The 23,669-nt window shown below is 41.9% G+C and overlaps 1 protein-coding gene across 1 annotated transcript; it reads right to left on the bottom strand.

The window, feature by feature from the left end:
- Window positions 1–7,397: 7,397 nt before the first annotated feature.
- LOC115766982 (ammonium transporter Rh type B) lies at window positions 7,398–18,558 on the bottom strand. The gene is made up of 8 exons (XM_030711080.1): window positions 18,001–18,558; window positions 15,663–15,831; window positions 15,145–15,310; window positions 14,162–14,423; window positions 9,447–9,637; window positions 8,097–8,291; window positions 7,928–8,021; window positions 7,398–7,868 (listed from the first exon to the last, which is right to left on the bottom strand). Exons 1-8 carry the CDS (start codon window positions 18,167–18,169, stop codon window positions 7,765–7,767), a joined length of 1,350 nt encoding a protein of 449 aa, XP_030566940.1. The 5' UTR covers window positions 18,170–18,558; the 3' UTR covers window positions 7,398–7,764.
- Window positions 18,559–23,669: the final 5,111 nt, after the last annotated feature.

The following is a 23,669-nucleotide window of genomic DNA, read 5'->3' as shown; positions in this document are numbered from 1 at the left end:
CGTGATTTCAGCTAATGGCTGATGCGGCGTATGAGTAATGCCCGCCTATAAGATTACCCATACGTAAAAGCCGCAAAAAAGTGAACGTCATGCGCCGCCAAGCACTTTGACAAATGAAACCTAGCCAAAAAGGTGGAGCTGCCTGGCAAGGGGTTGCACCCGGTTACGGGCATGGGCTTTTCGAAGTTGCAGAAAGGAACACCGTAATGCCATTGATGGCTTATTTCAGGTTTACGACTTTGTTTTTGCTACCTAGCCAATGTTTGCCTCCCGCTAAAGTCAGTCGCCCGTCCGACTGTCTGATCGGCGGCATTCACTCACCGCGCACGTTTGTAACTTTTGACTATGGCAACCCCCCAACCTGCAGCCCCTCCGCCCCCGTCAAACAACAGTCGTCAGCGGCTGAGAGTATGCTTGAGTGGTTTTTAGGCGCAATTGTTTCTATTTTCTTTTTGTTGTTTTTTTTTTCTTTATTACTCTGGCGAATTCCACGCTTTTTATGGCAACTCCATTGAAGTCAGAGGCAGGCATTGAACTGTTAAGCTTTTTATTGCACCGCATGCCCTGTAAAACAAAAGGGATTCAAGTTGCCCCGCAACGACACCAACTGATCACGTATCATCTTCCCTGACTTTCGGATATATGCGTGGGGGCTTGGAGAAGCGGACAAAATATGATTATGAAGAAATATAAAGTTAAAGTTAAAATCAAACTTAAAGCTAAAGTCTGCTCTACTGGCAGATAATACCCTGTACTCCCAGCTTTTGTGTTAATCATGCAGAATCCGCATCTGATTCAGAGTATAAATAGCATATAGAAATAAAGATATCACAGATATCTGTAGCTTATAACACTGGGATAACCTTATATAAGTACAGGGTAAAGAATATATTCTTCATGATAACTTATCTTCTTCTCTTATCTTCTACCCATATTTTACCCACTTCTAAACAAATACAGGGTATCAAGGCAGCTGTCAACTTTCCTCTTCATAGTTTTCACATGGACTCAATCAAAGGTGTCATCTCTAGTTTATAACATAGACAGGCAGCAGTCTACGCATTATCCGATCTTATAGAAATACAGGGTATAGAATATATATGCATATCTAAAATATCATCCCCTGTCTAAAACATGCACTATGATCGTAGCATTCTACCCAATTCCATACATGTACAGGGTATAAAAAGTTTACTCTGCAGCAGTCAACTTTCCCCTTCACGAGTTTCATATGGACTTGCATGCACGTAAACTGTATTGGCAACTGGCTGTCTCTCTGCCTATTCGTCCTTCCGTCCGTTCGTCTGCCTACCTGTCCGTCCTTCCGTCTACCTGTCTTTCTGTCTGTTCGTTCGACTGTGTCTGCGCTGCCGGCGGCTGTGCAACAGCATGTTGCATGCTGCTGAGCCGCTCAGCCGACAACAAATTTTTATTGTCAGCATATTTTTTATGTTTTAAGCATGCCGCACACACGCACACACAATCCACACACACACACACACACACAACTCGCCCGCACACCCCTTTCAGCTTGTCAGGGAATACATACTGAAACGCTTCTGTGTGATGTGACGAGCGCGGCGTGCGCATTGACATTGTCTGCCAGTCCTGTCCCCTTGGCGCTTCGGCGCTCTGTCTCTGCCGTTGTCTGCCGGTAAATAAAATATCGTTTCATATAAAAATACAAGTGCTGCCCCCGTTGACATCCCGCCCCGCCCCGCGTCGGCATCGATTAAGCGTGTCTAACCGTTGAGGCATGGCCCCAAACTCCGCCGATTCCCAATCCTTTCGCAGCAGTCAACAGGGCAGAATATTTGTTGTTATTTTTTGTTCCCCTTTTGATTTCCGTTTTTTATATATACATATATATATATATATATTTTTTTTTTGGTTGAAATGGAACACTACACGTGTTGGTAACATATTTTTGGACATTATTACAATGGTTGCTTTTTGTTGCCCCGCAGCCCACACATATTTTTGCCCTTACAAGTGCCCCACTCTCTTCCAGTCCGTATGGATTTTATGTGTGTGTGTCGACTTTTTATGGACACTTGAACGTATTCAAGTTCGCAGCGTGTTTTGAATGTGTTTTGGGGTGCCCCAATCCCAAACCCAACAACAACAACAACAGCAGCACAGACAAGTGGCAAATGCATTTTATTCACTGCATATTTGATTCGATCAAAAAAATTCCAGCAAAGGTGAAGTCAAGTGCGTTGCGATGCCATGAATCAGCTTTGAATGGAGGCATCATCGAAATGTGGTCCCAAACAAAAATACACTTATTTTTTTTTGGGCCCATGCTCGATGATGGGCATTATCATTTTGCATACATTATAACAGACGAAATCGTATTACATTTATTAAAATAAATTCAATAGTATGTACATTTGTATGCATATAAAAGAGTTTGGCCTGAATTGCTGTCTGGGAGTTGAACTAAGAAGCAGCAGAGCGCTGGCTCAAATTCAGTTTATATATTTGCTTAAATTCGCTTAAAGAAGAAGACAAAGAAAGGGAAAGTTAAATTTATTAAAATAAATTCAATAGTATGTACATTGATATGCATAAAAAGGAGTTTGGCTTGGAGTTGAACTAAGAACCAGCAGAGCGCTGGCTCAAATTCAGTTTATAAATTTGTTTAAATTTGCTTAAAAAAAAGACAAAGATAGGGAAAAATAATAGATGAATGGGGCTTGGCATGAGCTGAGCTAGAAGTTAAAAAATCTATCTTCGATTTCTTTTTAAACTCAAAGTACGTATATGAAAATTGAGATGGCAAATGCGAAAAGATTAAAATGCAGCTATAAAATATACAAAATTATGTGAGCCGCCTTAATGAAAAGCGCTTACGAAAAGCATCAACATTTCACAGGGTTGGGCACAAAGGCGACAACGAGCTGCTGGATGTTCCAGGAGCAGGAGGCGGAGCTGTAGCTGGAGGAGCAGGAGGCGGAGCAGGAGGCAACCCAAACCGAATTTCATGCTTAAGCTCTGTAAAATTAACATTTAATTGAAGCCTACATTTGGGCGCCGCTGGCTTTGCGTAAAATTAACAACAAATTTGCCACGCCCACGCGCAAGGCTGCGTCAGGATGCGTCAAGTGCAAATCCCTGGATACGGTCCAGGCATATGCAGCCCCGGAAGGACGGACCGCGGTGAGTGCATGTTTTGATAGCGTAAATTATGTTATAAAATTTATTTAATTTCACTTTTCTGCATGCGCTCCATCCGCACGCTGAACGTTTTGTTGCCGGGCCCCCGCCAAAATGGGCGCCTGCCATGCAAGTCCTCGCGGGCTGTGGCAGACGCACGACCCCCTCAACTGGGCGTTCTCGTATTCCCCAGTGTATTGCAAATTGTGCAGAGTTCTCTGCTGCCACTTGCCACTTGCCCCTGGGTCCAAGTGCTGCTTGGCTTCGCGTGCCCGGCGCGCATATTTATGTCTGCCCAAGAAACATGCAAACATTTCGCCAAAAATGAAATGGAAAGCGCGACCAGGTAAGCACACAACACACACGTGTGCGAGGGTGTGTGTGTGTGTGTGTGTCACAGATATTGGCAATCCTTAACTGCATGCCTTAATCTCTGTGCCACGAGAGCCGGAGATGGCATCGTGCTCCTGTTGCTCAGCAAGAGTTTCTACTGTAAGCTTGTTGCTCTAATCAAGGACAATCTCTGGTGGCTTCTCATTTTTCGCTATTTGGCCAATTTTATAAGATTCCAAATTTTTCATTTCTTATTCGATTAATCTGTTAGATTTCTTCTCGATAATTGGACTACCTTCTCCCATTAGAAGGCTTTCTTTCTTTTGTACTCGCCTTAGACTTGTATATATTGAAATATTGCTTTCACTCTCCAGATCTTAAATGTATTCAAAGTATTCGCATTCCGTGCTTTCTACTAAAGGACAGCTCCTGGGTCCGCACTAGCTCATCGATTTTTGGAATAAACAAGCAGATTTCTCTTGTCAAAAATTGTTCTATAATTGGACTCTAATTTATTTAAAATTAACACGAAAAATACTCTCTCTTCTTCTCTTCCTTCGTACTCGCAGAGAAAGCTTGAACAAAATGCCTTTTTATATATAGAAGAATTGCTTTGTATTCTCGCCTGAGCCCCAAAAGAAAGCCCCCTTTGTATATATAGAAGAATTGCTTCCACTCTCCACGTCTTAGCTATATTCAAAGTACTCCCATGCTAGCCTCACGCGCTCATCTCTAAGCTGGGCAATCTTTCAGCTCCGTCGATGGGGAAGGGCGCAGCTTAAACGACTGGGATCCGCTTAAATAATTAAATACCAATGACACTTAAACGTAAATCATGAATTTTGCAAGGTTTTCACCGAAGGGCCACGTGCACGGCACGCTGCTGCTCGATAAGACACATTTTGGCAAATGGCAAAGACGAGGCCAGGCCTGGAGTTGGCTACAGTTTTGGGCTGCCATCCAGCTCGCCGGACCGTTAACAAAGACGGAAAATGTCAACGCCGCCGGAAACAACACCCCAAAAAATTACTGTTGCAAAATGCTGTGTACAAGTTTCCGCTCCCAGCTCGGAGCTTCCTGCAATGGCAACTGCAACAAATCCCCAGCTGCTCAGCTCTAACATTCCATGCAACATGCAACAACAACAACGACAACAATGGCAACAACAATGTGTGTGTTTGTCCAACAATTTGTTGCCGCAGACAAAGGCAAAGTCAATGTCGGCAGAGTTGTCAACGCTGTTTAAAGTTGCCTTAATTGCAGTTGTTGCTGCTTTTCTTTTTATGCCCTGAACCCAACAAAAATGGTTAAAAGGGGTATCATGTATTTTGGGCAAATGTATGTAACAGGAAGAAGGAAGTCTATATATTCTTGATCAGCAGCCGAGTCGAACTACCATTTGTCCATTCGTCTGTCCGTCCGTGTGTCTGTCCGACCAAGGATCTTAGAACCTATAAGAGCTAGAGACTTCAAATTCTCAGCATAGAGTTTATTTCCGATAATCGATAACTTTCCGACGTTAACAAGTAATCGATAAAATATCGATATACATTACCTGTTTTTAAGCAAATCCCTTAGGTTATCTAGAATAATCTATATAGGTGAAGTTTCTATCTACAATAACTTACAGGGTATACCCTAGTTGGGAACTCTCGCCCAGAGCCGCTTACCTGTTGTGTTAGTCGTGCATAAAATATGCTGCATACTTCGTGGGGCGCCCCCTTCTGGCAAAAAGGTTGCCACTGCCATTGGCGTTGCCACCGCGTCCGCACGCCGCCTTTCATGCTGTTAATTATTATTATAGACGTGCGAGCGTCCATCTGTCTGGCCTGTCGCAGCAGGCGCACACAACCAAGCGAGCGACCACATGCAATAAAACAGCACTTAGACAGCGGCACAGCGGACACACACACACGCAGACACATGGACACAGCGACAACGACATAGATGTCTAGTCCGTTTGAGCCAAATAGCCAAACGGCGCACCGGGGAATACTTTACCAAATTGCACTACCCAGTCTCACAGTCAACTCCTGCTCCAACTGAAGCTCTGGCATCCTTTGGCCAACTCATTTGACTGCACGCTTTTGTCGTCCTTTCATCTATCGAAATATTTTTGCTCATAGACGCCTTACACGTATCCGCCCGTGTGTTTCTATCCCTTTGCGCTGCTTTTAGCCATTTGAATTCTTTTTGCTTTAAAAGAAGTCAAACAAGAAAGAACGCAGATGGAATACTCTTATAGAAATTTCACTTAGAAGTTCAAATCTTAATTTTCGAGCGATTTTTCCTATATAGTAGATCGATTTAATAGGGCTTTGCCAGTCTAAGATATCTTTAGAGGCAAGAAAAGTTTTTATAGAACAATTCTTTTTTCGTCCGATTTTGCCCAAGGCAGCTTTATGATATAGATTTGGTTTCTTGATAATCTTTGTCTTATGTTCAAGAATTATAGTAAATATATAAATGCCAAGTTTAGTCAACATATCCTCATAAATCAAAGGCATATTTTATACAAAAACTTTATTTTCGATCGATTGTTCCTATGGCAGCTATATGATATAGCGGACCAATTCAGCCGATTACGACCTAGGTTCTCCCAGCTACAGAAAGACGCAACTATTTTAAGTTTCATTAAAAGAATTTCAAAAGCTGAGAGTCTAGACAGTCGGAGCTGTTGTTAATGCTGATCAAGTATATATGTATATATATTTTATAGAATCCGAGTTCTGGTTTAGCATTACAAAAATCCGAATTCCCTCTGCTACATATAATTTAAAGTCATTTTGGAACTCGCAGGAAGCAGAACTATTCCTTGGCTTTCAAAAATTCCTAGGGTTTGACTAAAAACGGTTTGTAAAATGTTACAATTCCAATATATCGAGTAATTAATGACCGATTTACAAATGGTATAGCATTTTGGAATTCCATGCCTAAATTTCACCAAATTTGTTAAATAAATCAAGGGGTTGCATAAAATATTTGGATTAAATCGAATTCTGAAATTGAATATTTTTGATTCCTATATATTCTATAGAGTCTTACGAGTCCAATATGCCTAATCTCTCCAAGATTGAACTTTTAAATTGAAATATTTTTGACTCCTTCAGATTATATAGACTCTCACGAGTTCAAAATGCTATATTTGTCCAAGATCCGACTTCACTAAAGCGAGTTGTGTAGATTTAAAGTTTTTAAAATTATTCGAATATCTCAATCTAATTGATTTATTTATTTTTCTATCCATAATTGTAATTTCCACTGCCTCTCCAATCCGTCCATTCTGCAAGGCGTCCTCCAATATCATCTGATCCACTCGAAGCTAGGTCTCGGGCGCAAATCCGACTAAGAAGTTGGCTGCCAGCTTATCATGAGGCGCACCGCTCGGCGCATAAAAGGGTGAGATTGCATTTAAAAGACATTATTGTGTTTGCTTTTGTTTTATTCGTGCGCTTCTTGCAAGGTGCGCTAATCGCCGGCTAAGCTGACCGGAACCGAGCAAGCAGCTAAGCCAAAAGTCAGCTAATTAGCTGACACTTTGTCTTGGGCCACTTAATTAGCCGCTGCTTGGATTTTAGCTGCCTGCGTTCGTCGCGTCTCAATGCAGAACACCCCGCACATACAGATTGTTGGCGGGGACAATTGCATTCCAGTTGCGTAACAGAAACGGGCGCCAATTAAAGTTGGCCCCAACTGACTCCGAATCGGCGCCAGGCAAAAGTTCATTTGGCATATTTAAACTTTTTGCGATTGTTGTGTGTGTGTGGGATTTTAATTCCATTAAAATTTGCGCGCAGCATGAAAAAAACGCATTTACAAAAACAACAATTGCACGAGAGCAGCAAGAGAGAGAAGGGGAGAAAGAGAGAGAGAGAGAGTTGTCACAATTAAAATATTTTCATTGCTAATACAATTTTACTCGTATTTTATACAGATTTTTCGTTAGCACTAATTAAATGTGTAAATTTTGCAACTTTTTTAATTGAATGCGACAAAATGTCTACAAAAATTATGCGAAACAAGTTTGCGAGAGCAAATTATTGTCAGATTCAGCTTTAACAAGCCTTTGCAAATGTTGTTGTCCAAAAAGTGAGCAACAACAATTTCTAAATGCTAAGCAAAACATGTGGTGCGCAGGCAAGTGCAACTTAGTTAGAATAGAAAATGATAATAAAAAAAAGAGAATAATATTCGAAACTGCACTTCAATAAATTGGCATGTGTAGACAGGGTAGACACAGTTAAGCAGGGTATACATTCAAAGTTCCTCCTACTATTCCTCCTTGTTCTCCAGGGCCGGCACTTCCCAGTACTGTTCATCCTGGTGCTGCTCGTCCTTTTGCAGATTCCGAAAGCTGGTATACTTTAAGACGGCGCCTGTATTCAGTTACCAATTTAATTATACGCTCCTTTATATTAAATAACTCCCTACGCACCTGTCAAAATGCCGCCTCCAATGGCTATGAGCAAGGTCAGGGCAATGCCGAACAGTTGATAGCCCGCCTGTGTGCTGGCATTGCGTCCCAGGCCCTGCAACATGGTCGGGGATTAGCTTGTGTTTATGTGTGCGAAAGTAAATAACAAATGCAGCTGCCGCCAACTTACGCCCATAATTTTGCTTGCCGTGCTGTTGCTGCCCACCATGGCTGGAAAAATGTCCTGTAGCTCCGATTGATAGTCGTCCACGGTGACCAGCGAGGCGTAGATGGCCGAGGCGATGGCCGATATCAGCGCCGGCATGCCGTGCAAATTGTGTACGCCACACGTGTCATGCAGACGCAGTTTGCTGGTCAACCAGGGCTGCAATTTACAGGGTATAACATATTAGATACATGTGATATGTCTCCCAATCTTTTGCCTTTAAAAAAGAGAGAGAAAACGCTTTGTTCCTTTTTCATTTTACATAGAAATATGTGAAAATTTGAACAAACTTAATTATTAATCCTGCTAAAGCACTTTTGGAATGCTATGCTAAGTTTTTTAACCCCGCTGCTGCAATGCATTTCAAATTTCAAAGGGGATCTAACATTACTTTTTATGCGCTGAGCCCATTGAAAGTGGTTAAAAGGGGTAGCTTGTTTTTGTGCAAGTGTATGCAACAGCAAGCCATAAATAATGAGTCGATCCAGCCAAGTTCCTGCTGACAAAGACTTGACATTAGAAATATATGTATATAATCTCCTATGACAAAAGCAAGTCAATATAACTTTCCATATTAAGGGATGGTTTTAAACACAACCCGAAAAGTATAAGAGCCGTATACACAAGCGTGTAGGTAGATTAGGGTGTCATATTTAAGCCCTGCAAGTATCTTAAGGATCGGACTAAAAACACGGAAGTTAATCAAGAACGCATATCCTGGGTCAAAGGGAATAAGAAGCACAGTATAAAAACTGGCTAACTTGCTTGCAACGGCAGCTTGGCTTGGCTTCAGGGTAGCTACTAGTCGAGCACTCCCGCTCGACCGTTTTTTTTTGTACATGTTCACTTTGGCGTCTAATTAAACGTTATTAAAGTGCAAAATGTGCAACTGGACAGCGGCCTTTGGTCATTTATAAAAGTGTGTACATTTATTTACACACACCTCCGCCGGAATGGTACAGCGCATACGGACGGACGGACAGATGAAGTGGGGAGCCGAGGCCGCCGGGCAACAAACTTTACTCATTAGCGTCACATTTTTGCTAGGCGCACTAATTAAAACGCAACAGACGACACCACGGTCCAGGTACCGAGTGCAGCAGAGCCTAATGTTGGTTGCAGCTTCCCTTCCAGCTCCAGACTCCAGCTTGGGCATTTGAATAACGCCTCGTGTTTGCATGGATTACATGCATAGGTAGTCCAGGTAGTTCGCCAGCACGGATGCAGCCCTCCTCCTTCTACCCATTAGTGTGCAGCTTTCTCTCTGTTTTCCTATTTTTTTTTCCTGTTTTTTTGGGCAGTTGTTGAACTTACGGTTAAATAGCGATAGCCGAGCACCGAAACCGTGCCGGCGATAATGCCAATTAAGACAGCGCCGTGCGCGCCGAGCAGCAAGTTGCAAACGGTGCCAACGGCAACGCCGCCGGCGAGCGTCGAGTTCTGCACGTGCACCATATCCAATTTATTCTCATGGCTGACAAGTGCGGATACAACGAAGGTGGTCACTGTAAGCAGAAGAGGGGAGACGTGAGGGGGTTACAACAACATCAACATAAAGGCGCATCAGTATTTCAAGTGTTCCAGTCTCGTTGAGGCTCCCTCCCCTTGGGGGGGGAGGCTTTCCTCTGGGCCATTGCCAAGCCTGGTGTAGTTTTCATAGTTTGGCCCACGGGCACTCATGCTGCATCTTGTTCACTTTTCGAGTAGTTTATTAGTGCGCATCCAATTCCATTTGGATTCTGCCTTAAATGCAACGCAAACATTTTCAATGACTTTTGCCAATTTTGGCGTTTTCGATAATTATGGCATGACTACTTATTGGTTTTTGGCCACTGTCGATAGATTTGCACGATCATCGATAGTTGTTTGGCAACAATAGCGTCGCACGCTCTGGTCACACTGTTCCGCTCTCACGCTAGCAAAGAGCGGCTTTGCCGCCAAATTAATTAGTAATGGCGCGATTTATAGTAATTCGGCTGTGCGTGAGTGCTATTAATCATTCAGTTTACTTATTTGTATACGATTTCAAGCTAAATAGGGATTATATCGGTCTAAAGCTTTCTTACTGGACATCATTAGAAGCCATTGTTGGCAGTGGTTGTGTAGTGCAAGCCGCAAAATATAATTTAAAGTGCGAAGCCTCGAATGTGTTTGTGTGTGTGTGTGTGTTTTTTTTTGTGTTTTTTTATGTGTTCAATTATTGGATTAAAACAAAAGTGAAATAATATCTAAATGCTGATGCCTAATGGGACAATAATAAAAGTTTACTTGGTGGTAAGTTCTAATAAGATTGTCTTATATTATAACTTATTAAAGCACATGTCTGAAGAGGTGTGTATATATACATACGCATGTTAATATATATGTATGTGGTACATACTGAAAGGTATTGATTGGGAATATGTGTATGCGTTTTTTGTGTATCCATTGAATGGATTAATAGAAATACAAATATTATCTGATTAGAAAGTGTATGTCTTATTGGTGAACGATGTTATGCGCATGTTGAGCAAGGCTGGTTCCGATAAGAATACCCAAATAGAATATTTATTTGAATTATCTTATTTGTCTAATTGGCAAACTAATAAGAATGCGGGCAATTTCATATAAGACTGTTTAAGATTCCCAGCCTTTTAAAGTGCATATTTATACATACATATATGCCTGAGTGTATGTATCTATGTATGTATGTATGTATGTAAATGCTTAAGAGCATGCATGAAGACAGAGTTGCCACATCAGCTGCCTTTTGACTAACAGCCCTGCTTATTACGTATAACTGTTATTTTATGATTGGATACAGCTATTTTTATGTAGCGACAGTTGGCAACAGAGTTGTCTCAGCTTAGAGTTGAGCGTCTTTCGTGTTTTTTTTTCGTGACACGAACTGCTTGGTTTTAGTTATTAAAATACGTTTTATATTAGAATTTTCTGCGTGTCTTCGTGTCCTTTAAATGCTTTAGGCGCCCATCTCTAGCTGAACTCCATTTTGGTAACGACAGGATTCTCTCTTAAATCATCCAAGCGAAGCAAATGGAAATCACGGGCCACAATGCCCGATGCCACAACCGCAGTTCATAAACACAAAACTAATAAAAATGTAAACAAGGCAACGGACCAGTCCCCATGCCCGTCCTCTCATCCTTTGTCCGGCTGTCGTCCAGGCAACAACAACAGCAATGGGGCACACTTCTTGTTTATTAGACTGGCAAACATAAATCTCCGCAAAAATAACACTAAATACTTAAAAATCTTCATTTTATGGCGAAACATATGTTGCAGCAATAATAATTTGCATAAATTAGTTAATACGGGACACCGCTCGGTTTCTGTGGCAACTGCAAATAAGCAAATCACAGCCGGAGCAGCAGCAACAACAACAACAACAACAACAACAACAACAACAATTGGAACCGCAACAATTTTAGCAACAGCTTTTGACATTGTCCAGGCGACACAGAATTACGAGTACTGCAAATTCTGGCTTAAAAATCAATTAAACAGTATTTTTACTGCCGGTCTCAGGCTGTGCGAGCGAGGGGGGGGGGAGGAGGAGGAGGAGGAAGCAAAGTTAAACCAGAGCGAAGTCGAGATTTGGGGCGTCAGTTGTTTCTAACTTGTTGTTAAACTCAACACCCTTTAAAAATGGACAACAATCGGGTATGTTGCTGCGGTGCCTCGGCGCCATCTACCACTCTGGAAATTATATATATTTTATATCAGACGGATCGAAGACTTTAAAAACTGGAAATAACAATTTTTTAGAGAAATATGTATGCAGCTCAAAACTGTGCACAGGGTATGCCCTAGTCGAGCACTGTAGACTGTTGTCCGGTGTATTTAACTTCTTCCGGGGTATTATGAATTTTCTACCATTAGATAAGAAAATAATATATGCTATAGCACCTCGTAGCTGTGTACAGGGTATGCCCTAGTCGAGCACTGTCGACTGTTGTAAAGCATACAGAAATTCAGGGTATTTTACTTCTTTTCGGGTATTTACAATTTTCTGAAATCAGAGAGAAATAATATATTTAACAGCAGCTCGAATCTTTTTACAGGGTAAGGCCTAGTCGAGCACTGTCGACTGTTGTTGTTGTTGTTGTTGCCAGCATATTTAACAATTTAAATTAACGCCAATGGTGTCGCTTGTGACTATAAAATGTGTTTTGTGCTTAACGTTGTTGCCCAATGCGGGCGACGGGCGACACGGACTGACCAGAACTCGGACCAGGACTTGAACTGGTAGGGTAGGAGGCGGGACAGAACAGGGCGGGGCTGGACAGGGCCCAGGCTCGTTTTGAACTTGGTGTGAAAACAACAACTGGGGCGTATTTTGCTGTTGGCGCCGCATTTGAACACCAAATGGCGTCGTCTGCTGTGCATGTCGCATCACCCGCATACACACACACACACACACACACACACACACACACACGCGCACACTCACATGGGGACACTGCTCACAGAACGCCTCTAATTTCAGCATTGAACTGAATCCCCAGCTTTAGTTTAATTAAGGCAACAACTAGCGAGCCAAGTAACCAGCCACTGAACGTTGGGATACGGCCCAAGGGCGATACGAGAATACCAGGGCCCACGTTGACTCAACTAATCGCACATCCTTCCGCATAAAATGTCCTGCCACGCTCATAGCCTGCTATGGCCAGCTTTTTTTTCAACGTTACACTGGCGCATAGCGTATCTTTAATGCTCTTTGTCTAAATCAAATTGAAGCTAATTTCAACTTTTGGCTTATTCTTGGAAAGATTTCTTTTAGTTTTTGAGCAATGGATATGCAGCATGTTGAATATAAAGTAAATAAATTACTTTTGGGTAAATAATTTTGAGTTAAAACCTGAGTTTCATGTGGAAAATAAGTTTTCGGATGTCAACAGGAGAACTGTGCATCAAATTCTAAAACAATTTAGTTGCCTAAAAAGCAAACGCATCTAAAACTGAGAAGAAATATAAGTATATCTTCTAAAAACGCTTGGCTTTTAATTACAAATCTTTCTTGGAATAAATTTCTTGATTTTTATTATTGCGCTAGCTAATTTTCAAACGGATTTTTCGGCTAAATTGAACGGAAATTCTAATGTGGAAAACAAAGCTCACAAATCGTTCGCTTGGGAAAGGTTTTAAAAGTGCCTCAACTTGTCGACAGCTTTTCTAAGCCTTTAAAGAGTATTACAAGTGCGTTCTGTCTGTTTGTAGGTTTTTCTTTAACTTGTGCTCATATGGTCTGTTGCGCTGTTTAGGTGTTGCCTCCGTGTTGCTGTAACGTGAGGGCTTTAATATCCATGGCAAGGCTCTGGCCACAGACGCCCCAGTGTCGCCGCCAGAGAGAGAGAGAGAGGCTACTCGACCAGAGTCCCAGCTCGGCTTATCTCAGCTGCTGTTGCTCCATTTGATTTGTTGTTGTTGTTGTTGTTGTTGTTGTTGTTGTAGTCATTGCCGGGCGCCCTTTGTATACATTTAATTTGTGTTTTGTTATTTACATTAACCAAGGCAACGGCCAGAGCAGAGACTGCCCCGCCCCCAAGCCCAAGTCTGGACTCTGGCTCACGGCTTGTTTTTGCTTTTAGCACATTTTCTATATGTTGTGTAGGACATGGCCATGGTCAAACATAGTTGACCCGCACACACACACACACATACACCCACCCACAGGGATAAACACAGGCTGACCAGCGGCTGTTGCTCCTGTTCCTACTTCTGCTCCTGCTGTACGGTTTTTATGTGCGCTACGTGCTCAAAATAAATTTTCAAATGTGTTAACGAAACTATTTGACATTTAATTAGTTTGTGAGTTGCATGCATAAAGATTTGAAGAGCCCGCTAACCCCTGAACGTAGCTCGGGACCTTTTCAATTTTAGCGGCTGACGCCTTAGTTAATAGCTGCGCCAACATTATAATTAACGCAACCGGGCCACGAATATATATATATATATATAAATACAAGATAGTAGGCCGCCACTTGAGCCAGCTAATTGCTGACTCGGAATCGCTGTGGCACGTGACTCACCTGTTGCCGCGGCTAATGCGAGGAACGTGTTCAAAATGGCGCGCTCGCCGCCAGATCCGGCGGCCAGCACCGAGTTGAAGCTGGGCCAGTATACCCAGAGAAAGGTGGTGCCGATCATAGCGAATATATCGGATGCATAGTTCGCACCCTCGTGTTTGCCCGCCTCGTTCTGGTCACTCGCCGGGCGCAGCATCAGGGCCACGGCCAGGCCAAAGTAGGCGCCAAAAGCGTGCACCGTGATGGAGCCTCCACAGTCGCAGATCTGTCAAGAAGTTACAAGTGATTAGAGGGCAGATAAGGGCTCTATTTATGCTCAATATATACTCTTGCAGAGTGTCTTATAGTTTTGTAACAACATATGTTACCCTTGGAAGAAGAGCCAAACGAGAGTCCCTTTATTAGAGATCATTTCATATTTAAAGGATATTGTAGGCGCCACTCTCTGACTTGGAGTTTAGTGTAGCATAAATAGGGAATCTCCAAAATTTGACTACGATCTAGGGCAGTATCAATAGTGGAGTTGAAAAAGCTACGCCTGACAAAAGATCTACCTTATCAGATATCAGTATCATATCATACTTGCATAGGAACAATCGGATACAAATTTGCTGCTTATACGAACAGCTTTTGAGTTATTCAAGATAACTTTAGTTTTAGTTTAATACATTGCTGTTTATTCATTTTGTAGCTTTATGTCTTATTCAACAATAAAACGTCTCTTCACTTCAGAAACTCTAACCCGATCTCCTATTGTCGTATGCTCCTGAACCCCCGAACATTCCATGAACCCCCGAACCTCACGCTGATAAAACTTGCTAAACTACTGTAACAGCATAACAGCTCTAGTCGATATCCCTATCTGGCATATATATAATCCTAATCTCATTAAAATCCCAATAGCAATTGTTCAGATTGCAACTGCAAGGGTATTTGATATTCGGCAAACCGAAGTCGACTGTTTTCTCCACTCTTGTTTCACTTACGCTGAGCACATTTAGGGCCAGGTATTCATTGGCCGCGAACAGGGCCACCTCGAAGATGGACATGCATACCAGCTGAATGGGCGTGGTCCGGCCCAGAAGTGCGCCCATGCTGATTAGCGGCACGGCGGCGGCAATGTCCGCATCGATGATGCTCTCCAGCGAAAGGCTGCAAGAAATGAAAGAAGAGCCTCAATACGGCAAATGGAATGTAAAGCAAATAGCTTAAAGTTTTTTATATTTTATTTTTATTTACAAGACCTTTGCCCCCTGGCCGTGTTTGCTGTGGCACTTTGTTGGAGTACGTCTCCCTGCCTGGCCCGACTCAAGTTAAAGTAATTGCATGAATTCATTACATCTTGAGGATATTTTTCTTAATTTCTTTAACTTATTTGCTTGGCGTGCGCTTGGCAGGGGAACGACACACACACACACACACACACACAGATGCAATTAATTAATGGGCAATTATTTAGATTGGCAGACAACATTTAAAGTTGTTGCTGCTGCAGAAAACTCACCTGATCTTGCCGCCTTCCATGTGCAGGAAACCCTTCATCAGGACGGACCACTGCACCACCAAAGCGGACATGAACAGTGTATAGCCCGTGGCACTGTATCCGTATTTGCGCAAAAAGGTCATCAGAAAGCCAAAGCCAATGAATATCATGACCTGAACATCCTGAAATTCTGTAACAAAGCAAGGGTCGTTTAGTGAGACGGCGCCTTGGCACGCTTATTAATGGAGTCAAGTCGTTTCAATTAGTTGCCCAATTGTCTGCTGCCAAAAGTCAATTGCATTGAGATTGATGTCACCAGCCAGAGCACGGAGCACAAGTCCCCGGACATGGGGCACGGGCACGGGCACGGGCACGGGCACGGACTCTGGCAAACGGTAGCCGATCATGTGCATGTGTGTGCGGGTGCAATTAGTGTGAAATACGTTTTAATTTATTTATTATGAATTGCAACAAGTTGTTTACAGACGCATTTGCATAAATTGAAATTAATGACTTTAATTATTCATTTGTGTGTGTGGCTCGTTCAGTTTCTGGCTGGCAAAAGTAATTAATGCAATTGCTGCCGCGGGACTTTAAGGAGACTATGCGAAAAATAACTTTATTTATTTATGAAATGCCAGCACTTGCCAAATACCACTCATAGCCCGGACTCGACATTGGCATGGGTAATAGCATCTGACAGACCCAAATCTATTTTAATATGTAGCATTAACTGAAGCTTCTTTTAGTTGTAATTAATTTTTAAATATCGTATTAAGCAGTCATTGCAAATTGTTTTTTATGCTATGCATTTTTCGCCCATGGACTAGCAGGTGATTTTGACAAAGTACGAAATGAAGGAATGTCAGAACACAAGTCGAAAGTCATGTCGGATTTTCAGAGTTGACAAGCTTAAAATGATGAAGGATGCTACGTGTAGGCCTTGGCTTGAGAGAGGAGAAATTGCAGAGCACATGCTGGGAATTTGTCTAGCTTTAAGTGCAAAAAGACTTTCTCAACTTGGGGCAAAGATCTTGAACCTAACACTCTCTCTCATGTGATCTTTGAATTCGGCGATGCACTTTTCTTTATAATGGGACTGGACAAGGGGCTACATGGATAATTTTTCAGTGAAAGGCAAAATGTATCTATATAAAAGTCAAAGTGTGTAGGAAAAAATCAACATAGCAGTTGTATGTGCTTTACCGAAGTCAACGGCCCAATTTCTGAACATTGGACTATGAATTGAAAGGTTGCTGGTTCAAATTGTAAAGAAATTGTAGAAAGAAGCCCAGCTTTGCCCCATTTCACAGCTAATTTGTTCAGTGATGTTTTTAGAGCCTACAACTAAGAAGGAAGGGGTTGTTAAGGAAAATATTACATATATTTATTTAAATATTTAGCAAAAAGTGAACTAACATTTGTATAAAAACTATATTTTTAAGGAAGGCAAATAGGCATTCACGTGGTATCAATTTGAGCTTTGATATATATATATATATATATATATATCTAAAGAAGGCGCGAATTAGACAAATAATTTTCAGACAACTGTCATTTTTAACATTATTCATTTCAACTCGCGCAACGCTGGGTAATTTCTTGCAGTTAATACCAATTATATATCATGTGCGGATTTTCACTCTGTGGCTTGCTGATAGCCAGCTTCTACCCTCGATTGCTCATAAATTCTTGGCGTTACATATTTCTATTAATAGTTATCTAGTTTAGTTGGTTGTCTCTACGAAATTGTCCATAAAAGCTTATCAGCCATAGATGTCACGCAATCGCTTCAAGACAAGTGGCGTTGATATTGTTGGCCCCGTTGACTGACTGACAGCTCCCCCGGACCGGACCGAAAGTAAAGTCCGGATAAAATGCCAATCTTGCTGACAAGTCAACATTAAGTCACCAGGCTCAGTCATTAGCGGTCACTCGATGGTTTGTCCCCTATTTTTGAGTCGGCTGCTTGTCAATTAAATGATTATATTTAATGACATTCTGAATAAACGAACTATATCAACTGGAAATAGCATAAAGGGCATGTAGAGGCACTTGGAGCATATATATTCCTGATCAAGTTCAAATAAAGTTTCTTTCTCTAAAGTAGACTCTTGGCTAGACTCTATACAAACATTTGAATGTCATCTTTAGTACTGCAATCGAACTTCAGGCAAAGGTTTGCCTTAAGCTCAGACAATGGAGTGCTGGCGTAGAGCACTCTCACCTGTGTTTTACCGCGCTTAGTCACATTATGCAGAAACTTTAACGTGTTGCGTCTGAATGCGTCTAAGCAATAAGGTGGCGAGAATAACAGGAGACACAATAGAAACAATGGAAAATGATGATAGCTACTCACGCGGATATTTTGAAACGTGTTCGTTTGCTGATCCAGCGTCTTCAGCGACGAGTTGCGACGGCATGGCGGACTTTTCGTAACGCACGAAAAGCCAGAATAGCACCAGGAAAACTATTTGCACAATCATCAGGACAACGTAGCCCGACACCTTACCAGCCGGCGTATGCATGTTGGAGTTTGTTAAACGAGAAACACAACAAAATCACAAAAAAACCGTCAGCGGATGCCGCTGGAGTCGTTGTCGATTGAAGTTGTTTCTGGCTGGCGCGCTGGTTCAAATCCGCGTCGTTGCCGTTGCAGCACGCGTGTGGATACGCTGGGGAATTAGAAACGCAGACAGGAAGTCTCTCCCTGTCTTTCTCTCTCTCTCTCTCTGCCCGTCGCTGTTCCTCTCTGTTTCTCTAATATGCACAAATATTTGTGCGCTGTTTAGTTTTCGCACAAACACAGACACGGACACACGCGTGGAACAGGAGGAGGCAACACGTTCTCACATGGACGATCTGCTGCCGCTGAGCGCAAAGCGTGTACTGATGCCCAGCGCTTGGTGCGCGGCTCGTAAGTAGCTGTCCGGTTGCTTGTGCGCTCAACGGGGCGTATGTGCGATATATCCACGGCGATTTATTCGCATGATATAACTATTTGATTTAATTTGCCGTCGCTTCAGCTACGGTTGCCATCGCTTCTGCATTCGCTGCTAAATTATTTAGCGCTAAACCCGCCCCTGCCCACACAATTTACATTGTGCGCTTCTCGTAGTTTCCAATTTATTTAAATTGTTTTGTTTTAGTTGCATTCTAATTTCAATTTGAAATCGTTGCGTGGTCCCCTCAAATGAAAAAGTGGTCAAGTCTTTGCATTGTTGGCGCACTGTGAGCAAAAAAATAGAGCATTTTCTGCACACATTCAGTTGGAACTCTATCAAAAGTAAGTTTTTGAAATATGAATTCCAAGTCCATACTCATAGAGTATTTTGAGAGTATCTAAAGAAGAATACACGCCCATCTACTGAATTAATATTTGCGACTGCTTTTATCTTATCTGTAGATCCTCCTAGTCTTTTATGGCAAACAATTTTGTCTTATCTTCGAGTTTATGCTGTATTTTGGTCTTCTGCAAAGCACGCTATCTTTCCTATTATTACCCATGAAGTGAGGCATTTTATGGTACTTAAAAACAAATTAGTTTTGGTTAATTTAAGTATATTTATACCATAAGAAGGGTATACTACTTTTGGGCCAATTTATGTAACACGTAAACTGAAGCATCCCGAACCCATGCTTTATCAGGAGGCGGGTTGATCTGACCAAGTTTTACTGTCTGTTCGTCTATGTAAACAAAGCATTCTTGTTTTATTTTGCATTCCAACCAAGCTTTTTCTCTCTGTGTATTAATTCGTCATGCATGCGTGCAACTTGCAACTGCTTAAAGTTTGATATTGTCCCGAGGAAAATGTTGCTGCCTTTTTGCCGGAATGGTAAAGCGACATCGAGACTCAGCTAAGCACTTGCTATGGCTAGATCTAATCGTATTGTTGTCTTTGGCTGCTCACCACAAGGCAATTAGCAGGCTGTCAGCAACAATTGCCCATAAAGTGCTTCAAGTGGAGCAGCTGATCGGTCATTGATGATGATGCGGCACAGTCGGCGTGCCCCTTGCCAAGCCGCCCAGCCCAGCCCAGCCCAGACCAGCCCGGCCGTGCCCCATCCCCGAAACAACAATTGCCAGTCATTAACAGTTTTTAGTAGTTTAGTGCGAAATTAATGGGCACAATACGGCTCGACCGAGTCGCACATCTATGCGAAAGAGACGCGAACTGAAATTGGGTTTCGGGCATAAATATAAAACGTAATGTGTGAATGGGCTACAGTTGTGCTTACGAAAAGATATCGCATAATAAATATTTTATGAAGCTTATAAATGAGATAAGCTAACATAAAGTTTGTATAGCTTAACAAAAAAAATACTATATATTGGAACAGGAAAAATTCTCTTGTATTTATTGAACATTTAATATATATTTATTTTTATTATTATTGGCATCCCTCAACTAAGACAATAATACATCCAATATTACATTGGACTTAAGGGAAAACATGAAAATCTATTTAATTGGCCCTTTTATTCACATCGAGCGGTTTTAATAGTCCATTTCACTTATAGTCATCTATCTATAGCGAAGTGTGTTATCAGAATTTAATTCTCTCACCAAAAAGCTCTCTCGAATTTTCTCAAGCCCTGTCCAAGTGCTCACTTTCTACCCAATAAAAAAATTCTTTTGTATAGAATGTTTAATTAAATTTTTTATTATTATTCTATGGCATCTATGGCCTTCGGCTAAGACAATAATACATATACTCTAGCTTGGGTTTTCGAACCGGAGCATTTTTTGTTAATTTCTTATATTTGTTTTTTATTATTTCTACCTATATCAGCTCTGCGAACTGCTTTCTCGTATATTAATAGCATTTATATAATGGACTAACGAAAAAGATCAACAAAATTTAACTAATTACCAAAGAAAATAGTATAGAAATTAAAAAGTGCGCGCTAAAACAAAAATAAACTCAAATAAAATAAGTTGTCGCAAGCCAAAAAGGGGGAAGGCAGCTGCTGCTTTGGTGTGGGGCTGCTGGGGCGTATGATTGATATTTATTTTTTCAACAAACACAAGCACCTGTGCTAAAAATTGAAATTCTCATGGCAGGGCAACAATAATAAATAAAAAAAAAAAAAACAACTAGCAAAGCAAAGCAAATCGAGAAACCGACATAAGAAAATGTGTGAAGTTGGCGCAAAAACCGCAAATGTTGCCAGGCACGCGCTGGTAAACGCTTTCAGATCTGTGAAACCGAGCAAAAAAAAAAACGGAAAAGAAAAAGGAAAAGCAAAGCAACAGCAGGGTAGTTGGTAGCTGAAGGGGTGGCGGGCCAGAAGTGGAACTTGGTGTACTATATCAGAGCCATTTGGTTCTACGTTTTGTGTGTGTGTGTGTGTGTGTGTGTGTGTGTGTATTGCTCCGGCTGCCTACGCTACATACTTGGGAAAATTTGCATCCGCAATCACTTTAAATGTTTCCGTTTGAATACGCAAATAAATCGAAAAGGATTTCCAATGAATGCTTATGAGTGTGCGCCGTGTACCCCTCCTCCGCAACTCTTGCACCTGCCCCTCGCGTCTCGCTGAAGGCTGAAGCAAACCCTTGTTAATGTTGTTGTTTACAACAAGTGTACATGGCTAAATCCGGGCCAAAGCACACCAACAGCAAACAACAACAACAACGGCAACAAAAATTGATAACATTGTAAAACGGCTGCCAAACTGTCAGCTGCTGCTCTGCTCCAAGATGCAGCCCCCCATCTTCGCACGGCTTGCGGTCAGTATGGGGCTAACAAGAATATATGTATATGCTTGTGGGTTTATGCTGAGCCATAAATAAATATGAGCGAGTCTTCTCTGACATTGCAACGGTGGCCGGTAGCAATGTTGACGATATGTTTATAAACTTTAACACTGCCAGCACACACAGCCTGGCAGAGACAAACAAAGGGTATTCCGAGTCTTACTTTAAGCGCCATGCATACCATACCATTTTAACTTAATTTTTTACCCTAGCTGAAGCTCATGTAATGTTAAATTGTGAGGTATAGAAGAAGGGAGCTAAAGACTTTGCAGAGCTTGAGCTGTCTCGTTGAGACATTGACACATTCTTCGCCAAATTATCAGATGTTCGCTCTATCCGAGTTCTCTTACCAAAGAACCAAATCGAGCTGAGGATTCTTTGCTAATCTTTTGGGTTCCAAAGAGAGTGGAATGTGGGCCAATAATGGTCTCACTGAGTGTATTCAAAATAATATTTTCGCTCTGTCCGAATTCCAAATCGATCCCAATCGAGCTTAAAACTTCTTTATCGACCTTTTGAGTTCTGAAGAGAACGTTATATAGTCTACAATGCATCAATAAAGGTCTTGTTTAGTCGAGGGTAAACTATCCTCGTTTTCCGCGTTAACCCAACCTAGGCTAAGCTCAGTTTGAAAAGTCTATTTTGATGAAACTTTCAATAGGTTGTCACATCATTCTGTGAAACAAAGTTTTTATCGGAAACTTTTGATTTTTTTTTTCTTTCAAGATATCGGTAGATGTCTAACAATGCATTTACATATATAAAAGAGTCTGTTATGACTGACTGCTCAATCAATGCACAAACGGTAAGGACTAGGAACTTGTTTTTTGATCAAAAGTGACTGAGATGAAGTTTTAGGAAACTCGACCTCGGGGTAAAAGGAAACTGAAAACTGCATTTAAACAAAAAACAAACATGAATATGTCCATAAAAGCTGACTTGCTGAGTTAAGTGTATGAGCGCCTCGGAAAATCGCCATTTCAATTCCTATAGCCGAATTTTGATGCTTAGTGATAACGTTAGAGAAAAAATCGTATATAGTAAAGAGAAAAGCACTTGTCCGCGAAAGCGACTGTAAAAACAAGTTTGGCTATTTTCTTTAAACGCGCTGCAGCTTCTACCAAAACAGCAGCAGCATTCGTTTATTATAGGAGCAACAAGAAGAAGAGTATCAGAGCCAACATCGTCAGCGTCGTCGTCGTGCGGGGGGACCAAGTCTTTTGTGTGGCTTTGTTATGCCGACCCAAAGTATCCTTCAGGCTCTCGCTGCCTGGCTGGCTTTGCTGGCATTTGTATCGCCGGCTTTGCCCTCTTTGGGGGGCTTTTTTGGGAACTTGGCTCCGTTACACAAATTTCGACTGGCCCCGAGTCTCTGCCCCAGTGCCTGCATGTGTGTGGTCTAGCCTGCTATTGTGGCTGCTGCTGCTGCTGCTTCTGCTTCTGCGGGTGGCTGCGCCTAAACGATTTGCTTTTTGTCTGTTTTGTGTCAATTTGAAATCCGCTTTGGTTATGCGGCTGCAGCGGCAGCTCTACCAGCCATGCCCTGCTGGCCCCCCTTTACCCTTGGATGTCGCCACGATGTCGTGTTGCCATAGCAAAAGCTTTGCGCTGCGGCAATTGTTGGCATTCACAGCTACTTGGCTGCCATGGCAGCGCGTACTCTTCTCCAGCTTTAGCTTCAGCTTCAGCTTCAGCTGTAGCTCAAGTGCCGCTCGGGGATTTATCAATTGCGTTTATAGCAAATTTCGATTTGTCAGCGCAAAGCGGGCAACTTGCGTTCGTTTTGCAGCCAAGTGCCGTTGAGTGCCCACCGCAAGTGGCATCAGTATCGGGAGCTGTTCCTCCCACGGATCAATGTTGCTCAGCCAAAATGTCCCAGATGCAGAAAAGATGCTTAAAAAAGAGTTGACTGAGGCTAGCGAGAAGTTCACCGTTGTTTGATTTTGATGTTATGCACAAAGAGAAGGCAATAATAATAATGATTAGGCGAATGGAGGCTTAAGGGAAGATAGTTTAAAGAATATCTCCAACTACGACAGAGGAGACAAAAGGTCAACCAGGCTTGGCTTTGTTGTAATACAAATGCATGCTATTTTGGATCCAAAAAAAAAAGACGTATGGTCTATTTTTGAGCAGCTTTCTAGTTGTCTGTAGCTGCCGTGTCCGAGCGATGCCGAGTAATTTCTTTCAGTTGAAAATGTAAAGACTAGCATATAGAATTGCCTCAATATATATGGTAAATCGTTGGTCCTGACTGATGTTAGAT

This window comes from Drosophila novamexicana, unplaced genomic scaffold (genome assembly GCF_003285875.2).
Source record: "Drosophila novamexicana strain 15010-1031.04,08,12 unplaced genomic scaffold, DnovRS2.1 tig00001292-arrow-arrow-pilon, whole genome shotgun sequence".
Classification (NCBI taxonomy): Eukaryota; Metazoa; Arthropoda; class Insecta; order Diptera; family Drosophilidae; genus Drosophila; species Drosophila novamexicana.
The sequence above is the reverse complement of the archived record's forward strand: the minus strand, read 5'-3'. Positions and strand labels throughout refer to the sequence as shown.